Source organism: Chlorocebus sabaeus, chromosome 2 (genome assembly GCF_047675955.1).
Source record: "Chlorocebus sabaeus isolate Y175 chromosome 2, mChlSab1.0.hap1, whole genome shotgun sequence".
Classification (NCBI taxonomy): domain Eukaryota; kingdom Metazoa; phylum Chordata; class Mammalia; order Primates; family Cercopithecidae; genus Chlorocebus; species Chlorocebus sabaeus.
Window position 1 is genome coordinate 86,746,850 of NC_132905.1, and position 15,258 is coordinate 86,762,107.

Genomic DNA, 15,258 nt, shown 5'->3' on the forward strand with positions numbered 1-15,258 from the left:
CTCAGTATTTTTGAGACATTCATAAAAGGATAATCATTTCAGAATTAAAATTACTATGAACTGCAAGACAGCATCAATGTTTTTATATACGAAAATAATTTTCAATACTCTAATATTTCACATGGGCCCTAAAATTGTTTACTAGTGTCATTCATTCTAATTAAATTGTGATTTTTAACATTAGTAGTTTTATAGGACTTTCTGAATAATTCTTTATAAAACTAATAATCCAGAGAAAACATTCTCTGGAAATATTCTATAGAATATTTTCTATATTCTACAGAAATTCTACAGAAATTTCTATAGAATATTTTCTTTCCAGAGAAAATGTTTCTGCGTGAATCTAATTTAACCTTTCTAAGCCTCCTCTTTACGTCAAAGAATGTTTATATTTTATCGGCAAGACTAAAACCCTTTCTCCAGTGATTCTCTACTAAGGGTGATTTTGCTCCCCTAGGAGTTATTTGGCAATACCTGGAGATATTTTGGTATGCCACAGCTTGGGAGCTGCTACTGTCATCTAACAAAGAGATGAGGGATATTATCAAATATCCTACAATCATAGCACAGCCCCAACAACAACGATTTATCTAATTTAAACTATGTATATAGTACAGAGGTTGAGAAGCCCATTTTTGTTTCTAAAATATTGAGTTTAGTAAGTGTAGTGATTACTTGATTCACAATTAAAATTTATTAAAATGATCTAAGTTATTCTCAGTTCAAACTTCAAAAGGCCACAGACTCCAGCAACTGTTCACATTGAGTTCAAATTGTTATGTATTTATTAAAATACGTGCCCATACATATATAAAATAAATACTCAAGAAATTATCCTGGGAATCTGCATGAAAAGAACACTTTTAGCATAAGAATTTTATATTTTTAAATTACCTTTCATCGAAACTCAAATTTCTGTCACCAAATTGTTCTAGCAATGTTTTCTCAATGATTTTCTTTGGTGTCTGGTTCTGGATAAAGTAGACCACGACATGATGTAAACGATAGTCGGTTTCTGGTGGGGTGTCTTCTTGGGCCAACTTAACCAACCTTGCATATTCCAACTTAATTGCCTGGAAAATGCAATGAAAATGACAATTTTGGTTAATTATTTAAACACCTAAAAATCCTTCAATATTACAAGTTTAATTCTTCTTGCATATAAATATTTTCTTTTTTGCGGGGGGGGGGGCTTTTCAAGTATTACAAACAAGGCGGTACATCTAAGAACATAGTCCCATGTTCCACAGTCTCAAAGTATTTCCTGAATAACTGATCACAGAGCCCCTTCTATTTTTTTTTTTTTTTTTTTCAAATGAAGTCTCGTACTATCCCCTGGGATGGATTGCAGTGGTGCGATCTTGGCTCACTGTAGCCTTCACCTCCCAGGTTCAAGCTATTCTCCTGCCTCAGCCTCCCAAGTAGCTGGGATTACAGGCACCTGCCACCACGCCCAACTAAATTTTTTGTATTTTTAGTAGATAAGGGGTTTCACTATGTTGGCCAGGCTGGTCTCAAACTCTTGACTTCATCATCTGCCCGCCTCAGCCTCCCAAAGTGCTGGGATTACAGGTGTGAGTTGCTGTGCCTGGCCACAAAGGCCCTTCTTTATCCCTTCACTATATAAATGTTCTTTTTGTTTCCACACATGAAAGTGGTAAAATAATATGTCTAAACTTACAATGTGAGTAATTTTGTAAAATTTATCAGAGCCTAGTCAAAGTCTATTCACAGACATCATAAGATGGAGATGGCAAGTTTTCCCATTCTGTTTTTGAATAAGAAAATTCTAGAATTGATATATAGCTCCCAACAATACTCAAATCTGAAAGAAAATTGTTCTTAAATGCATAGTCGTATTATTGAAATTAACTTTTAGCTGAATAGCCCACAAATAAGGAATGTAACATCAAGCCCTGGGGTTATAATTATCACAAAAAGAAGTACTTATTGCTTCAACAGTATGTAAATTTTATTAATGTAAGAATAATAACGGTTATATATTATAACTATTATTACCTTGAGGTTTAAACTTAGTTTTTCTTTAACAAGAATATCTCATACAAATAATAAGGGGAAATAACAAAGACTAATGCATGTTTTAATACACAAGCAAAATCCAGAAAATATCTGACCATAGAGAAATATATATAGACTTACACATAAAATACTGCTATGTACAAGAGGTCCATATGATTAAGATAAAGCTTTTCATATTCATTTATATTATACTTACATGTAAATTCTAGCTCTAATAAGCATAAACATTTTGAGCTTCAGGCAAGATTACAAAAAATCCATTCAATTAAAAAGTTTTTTTAGTTTAAAAAGTGCATGCCTTTCTTAAGTAATTCTTTGACATCTAGATGTTATGACCTATATGATTGTATTTTACAGATGGGAGAAAAAATAACTGATAAACATTAAATGAAATATTCTAGTTACATAATATCATACTTCATTAAAAGGAAGGCTAATATGTTCTTTCTATGCAGCCTAAGATTATAAATAGAATAAGGAAACAAATTATTCTAAAATACTTTTCCCTTGAAAAAAACTGACTTTTTTTTTGAGGATATACATGTCATTCCAAAGTCTTATGTGAATAAATAACAGCCATAAATATCAACTGTATTTTAATATATAAGATTATCAACGCTCACTGTGTGCCTAGTTAGCACACATAAACTTCGCTTAGAACTCATTAAAAATCTTCCTATTATCCAAATTTGGAAAAAAAAGTGGGGGGGGGGCACATACATAATAATCGAAGTATACTGAATTTGAGAATAAATCTAAAACATTAACAATTCAATTACTGTTCTTGTTGATACGAACTTTAGACAATGATTGTCACAGGCTACAGGTCGCTAATCTGAAATGCTTGGGACCAGAAGCAATTCCAATTTTAGACTTTTTTCAGATTTTGGAATGTTTGCATTATGCTGGTTGAGTATTCCGAATCCGAAAATCCAAAATCAACGATACTCCAATGAACATTTCCTTTGAGTATCATGTTGGCACTCAAAATGTTTGGATTTTGCAATATTTCAGATTTTGAATTCTGGATTTGGGATGCTCAACCTGTAACAGACTTTTAGAATATTCAAATATTTCATTCATCATACTTTAGTCTAAAATAGCATGACCAAAATAAAACAAATTTGTGGCGAGTCTCTTAAAATAATATTGTAGGTTTACATACATGGAATGATCCCACTAAATGGTCATCAATCCCCTACCTACTTTCAAAATAGAAGCTGTTTTAATAAATAGCAGATTTCTATTATAGAACTGAAATATGTTCACTTCTTGATTTTGCTGAATTTAAGATTCTCCTAATTTTCACAAGCAAACTGCCAAAGTCAAAGTATTTTCAATATATAAATGTTTAAACCAGCAGAGGTAGAAAGACACTTCTAAATTTCTAGGAGCTATTTTTCAATCATACAAGAAAACATTTTTACCAGCGTAAATGCGTTTCTTAACTATTTTTATACACTTCCTTTTTAAGAAATTAACTTCTAAATTTCTAGAAGCTGTTTTTCAAACACACACAACAAATTTTTACTAGCATACATGCATTTCTTAATGATTTTTTATACATTTCCTTAAGAAATTTTATGGCTTTTAAAATATACTGGAATCGTATTTATCCAAATTCCCAACAGATGTTCCATGCTGGTATATTTAGCAGAGTTCTACACAATCTGCCATTATGAGTAAAGTTAACATTATATTTGTCTCATATTACCTCCTCAGAATCCTGTTGGCAGCCTATGCTAATTATTTTAAGTTAATTATCAGACACTGCAATGAAATCACCGTGCATTTGCTAAATGAAATGTGACACTACTCATTAGATGACAGAACTGCTTTGTATTTCATTTTTTTAACTTTTTTCACTACGCCTTTAATCAGGCTCAATGCCATTTATTCAGTCTTATTTCCTATCACCCTGCAACAAGGATCTTCCTTCTATCTAGGTTAGGCTTGTCTCCTCACAAACGCACACATGCCTTTGTTTCTTCTCCATTATGTGTGATATCCTTTCTTGTTCATTCCCCATCTACCTACAGATGGCCTATTCAGTAAAATTAGTTTAAGCCATGATTTTCAGACCTTGTTCAGTTCGAAAGATGCAAATAAATTCTACCTAGACTTTGCTCTACTTTTCAAAATATTATAAAACCATATTCTAAATTTATAACATATTGACTTAATTTTTATATAAACTCTCTCTCTCTCTCTCTCTCTCTCTATATATATATATATATGAGGATACCAAATATATAAATATTTATATTCTGGAGGCAGTTAAATCTAATGGGAAACTGAGGAAATTAAAATTCAAAAAGCTAGATACGTCATTTATAATTAACTGTGACATAGAATAAGGCACATAATCTTCTAAGTCTGATTGCTCTTATCTCTAAAATAAAGTTGGTTAAGAGAGTTTATGTGTATTTTAAAATGCTTATGGGTTATTTTTTAAAAACTGACAGTGCTAAGAAATGAAGAAAACTTAGTTCAAATTCCAGAGGACTGAAATACTGTAGGCCATATTCTTTGACCACACTGTAATACAAACAGGAATTATAAATAGAGCTATCTTCCAAGCTAAACACTTAGAAAATTTAAAATATGGCTCTAAATTATTCTTGAGCCAAAGAAATAAAAAACTGTACTAATATGGGAATATCAGATATCAAAATCTATTGGGCTGTTAGTCAAAAAAATTTCCAGGCCAAGCACGGTGATTCACACCTGTAATCCCAGCACTTTGGGAGGCCAAGGTGGGCAGATCATCTGAGGTCAGGAGTTCGAGACCAGCCTGGCCAACATAGTGAAACCCTGTCTCTACTAAAAAATAGAAAAAATTAGCCGGGTGTGGTGGTGGGCACCTGTAATCCCAGCTACTTGGGAAGCTGAGGCAGGAGAACTGCTTGAACCTGGGAAGCAGAGGTTGTGGTAAGCCGAGATCATGCCATTGCACTCCAGCCTGGGCAATAGTGCGAGACTCTGTCTCAAACAAACAAAATTAGCTGGGCATGGTGGCAGGCGCCTGCAATCCCAGCTGCTTGGGAGGCTGAGGCAGGATAATCACTTGAACCTGGGAGGCAGAGGTTGCAGGGAGCCGGTACTACGCCACTGCAGTCTAGCCTAGGCGACAGAGTGAGATTCTCTCTCTCTCTCTAAATATATATATCTCCAGTTTGAATATAGTTGGATGGAAGACCAAAAAGGGGAAGAAAACTTACTGGTAGAAATAAGAAAGGTGATAATACAGAAAAAAAATGTTTCAAAATTTCTTGAAGGATAACACATATAACTTTGTCAATAAACTACAGTATCCTGAAAGATAATAATCTAGAAAAATATAAACTACCAGAACTGCTTTCAGAGGCAGAAAAACTGAAGAGACTCTGTAAAACTTAAAAGTTTGCCTGAGAAATCTGGTAACAGGAAAGAAATCATGCCCACATGGTTTTAGAGTTGGGCTGTTAGGTCAAATCTTCAAGGACCAGATAACTTCTGTGATACCTAAATTGCCACAGGGTCTGAAAAATAAGAGAAAGCCTCCTTAATGGTTATACAAGGCTGGTATAATTTGTATCCCCAAAATTGACAAATACAAAGCAAGAAACTATAGATCAATTCTGTCTATGTACCCAGATGCCAACACCCATACTCACTTTGGTAAACAGTGTGGTGTACAAAAAATATATGTAACAAAAAATGTTTACAATAATTTTTTTAAAGGTAGATCAAAGTTAAGACCTTAAGTATTAAGAATTAAGGAGAAATCTGTTCAGCATCTCAATAGATGTATTATAAAATTTCTAAATTTCAATACCAATCAGTTTAGTGGGAAACCCTTATCTAGTAATTTGAGAGCATTTTAAAATTCATAAAGTGGAACCAAAACTACACATTGTACATAATAAAACACTGGAGACACACTCATTAAAATCAGAAACTAGACAAAGGCGCCTACTACCATTATTTCAGTATTGAGAATATGATAAAAATTTCTGATCACCGCAATAAAACCAGATATGAAACAAGAAATAAAGATATAGAAAATAATTATTGGGAAACAGTTGACTGAAATAATCAAGAAAATAAAATGCAAAAACCATTAGAAAACAAAGAGTTCAATAAAGTTAACTAAATACCACGTAAGCATGTAAAATTAATTAGTTATCCCATCACCGACCCTTTCAATAACCTGGTTTAAAAAAAAAAAGAAAGTGGAAGTAAATCCCTATTCAAAAAGGCAAAAAAAATTATCTAGGAATAAATTAAACAAAAGGATATAAGACCATTATGAAATAAAATTATAAAACCTTACTGAAGAATACAACAAGACACTAAAAGTGAAAAGGCATATCATGTTTCTTTTGGGCAAGACTCAAAATAGTAAAAAAAAAAAAAAAAAAAAAAATTATCTATTTCATGTTAAATTAATACAAAAATATAATACTAAAAGGATTTGGAAAGGAAGTAGCAATTGCTTTTAAAAATCATCATAAGAAAAATGAGACTATCCAAACTTCTTGTTTATGAAAGAACAAAAATTACTAAGTATTCTTCTAACAAAATGTGAAAGTGTATTACAAATGATCTATAATAAGAACATTTGTATTCAGTGTATTGTCCAAAAACAGAAAATGAGATCAGTGGAATACAGAGACCCAGTCAGAGCTACTTAGTATATGATTAAGTATAAATCCCTGATAAGGGATTTAGTATATGTATGATTTAGTATATGTGTCAAGTCAGCGTGAAAAGTATGCATTAGTCAATATTTTATGTTTAGACTATCTGGATATTTTTCTATTCAGAGAAAACTAAAATCTTCTATCTAGTAATCAAAACAAAAGTATTATAAAACCATGAAAGCAGAATTAAAATTTTGCATAATTTTAAAAGTGATCACAGGCCCAAATCTATTTAAAAAAAGTTGCTATATTTTGTAAGATCTAAGAAATTATGTATAGTAAGACACAAGAAATAAATTTAGAAGACAAATTATAAACCACAAAATATAATTTGTAAATTATAGATGAATCAATTGTCTTAAACATCAAATGTTCATTTAACTAAAAAAAAAGCTCAATGTAATAAACATATAAAGATGAATGACAGTCAACATAAATACCAATTGCCAAAATACTTATGAAAAAAAAACTGACCCTCACAAAGATCAAAGAAATATATTTTAAAAAATGGGATTACACTTTTAATGTCTTTTTTTAGACAAATATCAATAATAGAACAAATCAATGTAACTATATGTAGGCAATTTGATAATATTAGTATTTAAAATCTGCAAGCGCTTTGACTTGTCATCTCTGCTATGTTCACGTAAGTGTTCAATAATATATGCACAAAAATGTTCACAATATTGAAAATTACTCAAATATTCAGCAACAATGCTAATAAATTTAGTAAGAATAGGTAACAACTTGGGTGTTCTTTATGTGACAGACACTGCCTGATGAGTTCCACGTGAATTATCTCATTTAACTCTCAAGATAACTCATGTAAGTGAATAAACTGGTTCTGATAATTTAATAAATTGCCTGAGGTCACACAATTATTAAATAATAATGCTAGGATTTAAACCTAGGACTTAACCATAGAGACCTTGCTGGTAACAGCTAGTAGGAGACAGAGCTTCCTAAATTAGAGTATGAATAAGTTATCAGTGTGCTGACATATTTCTCCCATCAGCCTGTATGGTGGGTGGAAATGTACTAACTTTCTTCAAATTTGTTGTAACATGCATACCCTATTCTAGGAGAATATTTAAAAAAATTTTGATAAACTCTAGGAAACAAAGGAAAAATACTGAGATAAATCTACTAATCCTGATATGAATAATTACATATATATAAAAAAGAAACTCAAGAGCAAGAAGCAAATAGAAAGGGTATACTTCTACTTTTATTTATATTATAAATATAGGATGAATGTCTGAATCAAAGTCAGTCTCATCTATCTCTCTAGGATATACAAGGAACAATCAATAGATGCTCACTGTGGAGTGAGAATTAGGAAGTGAGAGAAAAACATTTACATTCTACATTTTGGATTATGTATTACTAGTTGACACGTCACTTTTTCTAGGAAGCCCTCTAGGTACTAGCTCTGTTTTCTCATTTTATGTTCTTTTTCCACATTAAACTGGTTCTTTATCATACTAATTAATAACTCTAATTAATGTTTCTTTCCCTAGCAGAAAATGAGGTTCATTACGGTAGGAACTCAGTCCATCATTATCCCAGCTACACCCACTGGATTTAGGACAATGCCCTGCATATAAACAGGTAATACCTTTTTAGTATGTCCATCAAGAGAAGGATATAAAAAAATTATAGTCATAAAACAAAATGCTACGAGAGGGAAGAAATGACAACTGTATAACATGGATGAAGCTCCAAACACACAGCTGAGTAAAAGCAGCCAGACAAAAAAGGACCTAGAGTAAAAGATACCAAGTGTATAAAGGTCAACAAGAAAACTAATGTATATTGTTAGAAGTCCAGATAACGGCTACTTTTGGGTATGGACAGACTGTAGTGATGGGAAGGAGGAAAAAGGGTACGTCTGGAGTACTCCTGATGTTCTACCTGTTGGCCTAGTTGGTGGTCACATAGGTAAACACACATTGGGATAACCCACTGAGTTGGAAGTACAAGTCTGAGAGCCTAAAGGCAGGATGTGTAACTGACTTGAAAGACGTGGCACCTAAAACTCAGGCTACAAATGTACATAACGAAGAGGAAAAGAGTCTTCTTTGGCTAAGCATGGAAACGCTGGACCACTGACTTAAGATGCATGGAGAAGTATTTTTTGCATTAACGATTTAGGCCTGCATACACTTTTAGGGAACAAAATTTCATTAATACCATATTGATAAATATTTCTTCCCCTTCATATTCCTTAAAAGGCCATGTAAATAAGGAAAGTATCATTCAAAAAAAAAATTCACTGAGTTGTACTTTTCAGCATGTTTTATATTCTAATAAACATTTTTATATCTATTGAATAAACAAAGTGATTAAGAGACATTTCAAAAGTAAAAAAGGGTGATAAAGTTATGTCAAGTGGGGACCATTATTATGAAGCAATGAAACAACTATTGAGAAAAAATTTTCATAATACAAAAGTATTACTTCAATAAAACCCTAAGGGTACTTCAATAGATACTGACAAAATATTTACAAAAAAAGAAATTTTGATGTCTTTTAAAATAAAGGAAAAAAGCTACACTAATCCTGTAATTGTTATTGTAATATGACCCTCCCACCTCTACACATACACACAAGCAACCAGTACTTTGGAAATTCTGTTTTTATCTTCTGGCTTTTATTTTTGTTTATCATAGTAACTTTGTATTGCTTTCTTCTGAATTTCATTTTTACACAACAGAATCTTCTCTCCGTAAGCCACTGTTATTTGGGGATTTTCTATAGTAGAAACTAGTCTTAACCAATAAAGTTAATTTGAGAGAAGGACTCAAGTTAGTGCAGTATAGCCCAGTCTCATCCTCTTGCTCTTTTTTCCCCCAGATCTGCTTTGCCTATTAACTTTTCATACTGCATTCTTATAGGGCAGACTCTCATGTGGGAGGGCCTGTGGTTGAAAGAGTTCCTGTGACTGGTTGGTAACTTCCTAATTCGGAGGTTAAACTTCAGCAAGTCCACTTACTCTGACCTGTGTCATATAACAAGGCTGATAGTGGCATCACCATTTTGATCACTAGCAAACATTTAGAGTATTAAAAAGTTGGTCTAATCATAATACATAAGGAAATCCATATTCAGAAGTACCTAAACGGCACAGAGTTAAAAAGCTTTCTTTCATAGCCAAAAAGTTAATGTAAAATAAACCTGACCAAGATTTTTTCAGGATGTGGCAGGACACAGGAGGTATTAAAAAAAAAAACACACACACACAACTGGGCGCGGTATCTCACGCCTGTAATCCCAGCACTTTGAGAGGCCGAGGAGGGCGGATCACAAGGTCAGGAGTTTGAGGCAAGCCTGGCCAATGTGGTGACACCGGTCTCTACTAGAAATACAAAAATTAGCTGGGTGTGGTGGCAGGCTTCTGTAGTCCCAGCTACTCCGGAGGCTGAGGCAGGAGAATTGCTTGAATCTGGGAGTCGGAGGTTGCAGTGAGCCGAGATCACACCACTGCACTCCAGCCTGGGCGACAGAGCGAGACTTTGCCTTAAACAAAACAAAACAAAACAAACAAACACACAAAAAAACTCTTCCCTCAATTTATAACACGCTAAGCACAAAAAAGAACAAAAATTTAAAAATACTTTATCTAATTGAGGGGAACTGGAAGACAGAAGCAGCCACCATGTTAGATTCTGTGGTATGTACATATTTTATGAATTAATACTGAATGCTGATGATGATTAGAATCAATAAAAAAAAAAGGTAGAATATTTAAACATGCCAATAACTGTGGAATGAACCAAAAAATGTGTTAAAAGATCTACCCCGCAAGAAGACCCTAGGCTCATATGATCTTACCAGTGAGTTCTAACTTACAGATCGTTCCTATGCTAACACATTGAAGTATTAAAAAAACAGGAAAGTTCTTAAACTCATTTACCAAAGCTAACATAACCCTAACTGCAAACTTGGTAAAGACAGCACAAAAAAGAAAAACATACACCAAATTCATTTAATACAGAACGCAGAAAGCCCAAATAAAATGTTAATGAGTTAAAAAGCATTTGAATTTACAAAATAAAAATTTACTAAGAAAAGTATTTTAAGTAAATAGTGGGAAAATTTCTATAACTCTGGGTTAGAGTAGATCTTTTAATATGGGGGAAAAAAATCCAAACAGTAGGAAAAGGAACATACTATTTTAAAACCTGTTTAAGAAAAAAGGTACTCTAAATTAATTCAAATAGAAAGGGTAGACTGGGAGAAAATATAGGACACATGTCCATAAAGAGGGTAAGATATAAGAAATGACAGTACATCTATACCATAGAATACTGCGTGTACACGTGTGTGTGTACATGTGTGCACATGTGTGTGTATGCAGACAGCTAGTAAAGATAATGTGATACTGTCTAAACTTTAAGAAAGCCCACAATAGATTTCTGAGTAATATAAGTTACAAAATATTATGAACAGTAAAATCTACATTAAAAAAATTTTAAGTCTCTGTATATGTGCATTGTTATAAACAAAAAGAAAAAAACAAGATACACAGCACTAAGAATGGTTACAATAGGGCAGTGGCAGAGACTGTCATTGTTAGTTTTATTTTAGACACTTCTATAGTACTGAATACAACTGCATTTTGTATATATTACTTTCATGTTTTATATGAAAAAATTTTTAAGGTGATATATTATCAGCTGGAGTTGTCCAAATGCTTGTACCTTTACCAAAAACATGCATTAATTAGAAACAACTTGATGTATGTTTCCATAGGGTTACACACATATATAAACGCAATCACAGGTGAAAATGTACACAAGCTTCAGAAATTTTATAAACATATACACACACTAAAGAGATAAAAAGGTAGAAAGAGGGTTTTGGGATAGTAATTATTAGGTAAAGCCAAATGAAACTGTTAATTTTGTTACTCTAAAATGGAACTGACAATTTCTAACAAATGAGTTTAAAAAATTATATTAGCAAATAAAAGTCCTTGACACAGACATGGTACTCTCATTTTTCATCTCCTACTATATGTGGACCAGAACTGGACACATAAGATAAGCTTCGTGATAATACTAACAACAATAACAGCTAAATTCCGAGCATTTACTATCAACCAGATACTACTTTAAAAGCGTAACATTCATAGAATGTTTTTAAAGCTCACAATGACTCAGTAAAATAAATAGTTATTTAACACCTTGGGAAACTGAGATACAAAGATTGAATAATTTGCCCAAAATCAAACCTACAAGCAGTCAGCCAAGGCAGTCTGGCTGCTAATATCAACCTATAAACTACTTCTTTCCTAATGTACATTCCAGCTATTCTTGTGTTTTTCCAGCAAAAAAAAAAAAAAAAAAAAAAAAAGGCAGGAAAGGGAGTATCAGGATAGTAAGGAGAATGGTTAGTGAAATAGAAATACTGCAGTAATTATTTTTAACATCTGACAAAGAGCACAAGTTTATGTTATGAGTAAAACATCAAACTCGACTCAAAAATCTCCAAAGCTACTTGAAAACTTTGACCTCAGATTGACTGAAGTTTATTAACTACAGTATTTATTGAGATTATGCATGGAGAGTTGCAATATAACATAACTTAAGAAAATATTCTGTCCCTCTTTCACAAACTTGATTCTTGCCCATACTTTCTTGCTGTACTATCAAAATCATAGAGCAAACCAAAAAAGAAAAATATATGAAATACAGAAAATACACAAAGGAGTAGATGCAAAGGGAATCACCAGCATGATGGTGAAAGGAGATCTCAGGTTACTAGTTATGGATCAGGAGAAAAGAAAAGCCAATAGAGATTAGGGCAGGTCATAAAGCTCCAGAATAGATGTCCTAGGAAAATAAAATTGATAAAGGCAGAATGAGAGGAGATTTAAACAAGCAGTGGACAGCTTTAAACTAAATCAGTAATGCACATAAAAAATGAAGCAAACCAAAAAACAAAACAACTAAGTTTAAGGAAAACGAAAGTTGAGGGGAAAATGGAAAGTAGTAATATTTATAATACAGTTTAATCATATATAGCATATATAGTAATACTACAAATGCAGAATTCTGATATAATCAAAATTATAAGATTTTACACGTGTGTGTGTGTGTGTATGGCGGATGGGAGCTGTGTCTCTCAGTGTATGTATGTGAAGCAGGAAAAGAAGGCGAACTCATCATTCATATTCCATAGAAGCAAATTCAACAGGTAATGTGTAACTGTGAATAAAAAACTCAAGCATTCTATTTAAAGATATGAATTAATGTCAAACAGATCAAATAACTGAAAGTCATTATCCACTGGGGGCTTAGTAACTGTTGTAATATATACAGTTAGGTGATTCTTTATATGCAGATATTAATTTAATAAAAATGAGATTTCCAATTCAACATAAAAAGACCCAACCTAGTCAGAAATGACAATGGCACTGTAAATCATAAATAACTTTTCCACAAGAAATAAAAACTTTAGAGGACATATATTCAGTGTTTTTTTAAGAAAAGAAAATGTACACTATCTGGGCATAAGAATGAATTTCTAATTGTAAAAATTAAGAAGCCAGTAAGAAAACAGGAAACTATAAAAAATGTATTAAAACAGGAAACTATAAAAAATGTATTTTTCTTCTTTTTTTAGAAGTGGATTTTCAACCTTTCTTATGGGATCATAACAGGCTGATCAACTTGTCCTGGGACCAGTTTGCTTAGAACTTTCCCAGTTCAGCACTTTAAATCCTGTAGTCCAGGAAATCCCTCAGTCCTGGGCATATCAGGAGAGTTAGTTACCTTAATCCTAACAAATCCAAAAATGCTTATTGATATGTCTACTACTGTGTACAAGGCTTTTGTTTTGCACTGTATACTGAAAGAAACAGTGAAAAAAGAATCAGTTTTTGAAAGACCAAGTTGGATGATGCCAAAATACAGAAAATGAAAAATTTTAATTTTTAATATCAAAAAGAAATGCATAGTTTACTTGTAGCAAATTGTACCTCAAAAAAACCCTGCTTTTTAAAACCACTAAGAAGGGTTTGAAAAGACTGGAAAAAAAAAAAAAAGTGAAGATTTTTGGTCAACATAAATAAAATGACAAAATATACGTGGTATTTTCATCTTTCAAATCTGTAAAAGCAAAAAAATTGTCATCAAAACATTGTAAAGCTCTGATATTAGAGGGAAAAAGATGTGGGTAAATCATAGACTAGTGTGGAGCTTGATGTTCTCGCATGTCTTGAACTGACTAGGTTATCAAAAATTAATTATGGGGAAACATAAAAATAATATAATTAAACCATTTTACAAACACAAAAAGCAATTTAGTACCTAATGGTAATAAAATTAAAGAATATTATGATATTGACTACTAATATGAACAATGAAGATAAAATGAACTATTACCAGAGGCAATTTACTCAGTTCTTATTATTGTTCATCAATGTCCTCATTCCCTTCAAATAAAAAATACAATTCAAATTTCTGCTGACAAATCAAAAGGACACTATTAGAGTGACTCAAATAAAAAGATTTTTTTTCTTGAATTACCTGGATTAAGAGAAAAAGAATCAGTATTAGGTTAATGAATACATAAAAGAAAACCCTAGGACATCTGGTGGCCATAGCTAAGATAGGAAAAGAGAAATTATACAGAAAACCAAACTGAATTCAAAGAAATAAAATATTTTAAGAAGTTTAATTTTGAAAAAGAAAAGAAACGAAAAGGAAAATGTTCATTGTACCTTAAAGAACCCTGCTTCAGGGCCACACCTGTCATACACACTCCTGGATTTACCTATCGCCATGATAATACCTTGCATGTTCGGTGTCATCATGATCTGCCACAGAAGATAGTTAACATTAAAAAAAAGTTTTTAAACTAAAATAATGTATTTACATGCAAGCTGAAACTCCTTTGTTTTCCATGTTTATAAATCAAATGTTGCATTTTTAAGACCAAATTTAATCCAACACACATGTAAGCACCTTTTAAGATCATCCACACAGGGCACAGCTGGCTCACACGGGGCCTTTGTGCAAACTGCAAAAAGGCATCCTCTCTGAATTGGAGGATTTGAAAAAGGCACCCTGCTTCTAGAGAAACAAATTTAAAAATGTGCTATCCTCTGAGGGAACTATTTAGAAAAAGCAACATCCCTTTTTATCAATTGAAAAAGGTACCTCTTCCTCAAGCCTCAGAGAGCTCAGCATGAACTCAATTTGCTTCCCACTTCTGCCCCTTGTCTAGTCATTCTTGCAGACTGTACAACCTGCACATCCCTGAGCAGCAGCCCTGTATCCACAACAACTCATTTTTAAAAGTTCCAATGCACATGCACTGTTAAACTGTCACTGCAATAAATTTTAAAAAACAATGACAAAAGACACAACTCTGTCAATAGCATAAGCACTTGCACAAAAGATAGTGTTAAATGATTAATCACAATTCAACCTTTTTAAACGAGAGAAGGCACATCCTAAAACAAGTACTTAACTGCTTGATCAATAAATTGATAGGTTTATTAAAAACATGCCAGGTTCCATAA

The 15,258-nt window shown here is 32.5% G+C and overlaps 1 protein-coding gene across 6 annotated transcripts in view; it reads right to left on the reverse strand.

The window, feature by feature from the left end:
* USP25 (ubiquitin specific peptidase 25) overlaps positions 1-15,258 on the reverse strand; it is a 144,231-nt gene that overhangs the window by 13,274 nt on the left and 115,699 nt on the right. For 3 of the 6 annotated variants that reach the window (XM_007966889.3, XM_007966916.3, XM_037982810.2), the window contains 2 exons: positions 14,455-14,550; positions 895-1,073 (listed from right to left, as the gene is read on the reverse strand). In XM_007966889.3, the coding sequence (XP_007965080.3) occupies positions 895-1,073; positions 14,455-14,550 (275 nt within the window). Of the gene's footprint in view, positions 1-894; positions 1,074-14,454; positions 14,551-15,258 lie in introns of those variants that run through there. The other 3 variants (XM_007966899.3, XM_037982811.2, XM_073010333.1) reach the window with 2 other exon arrangements.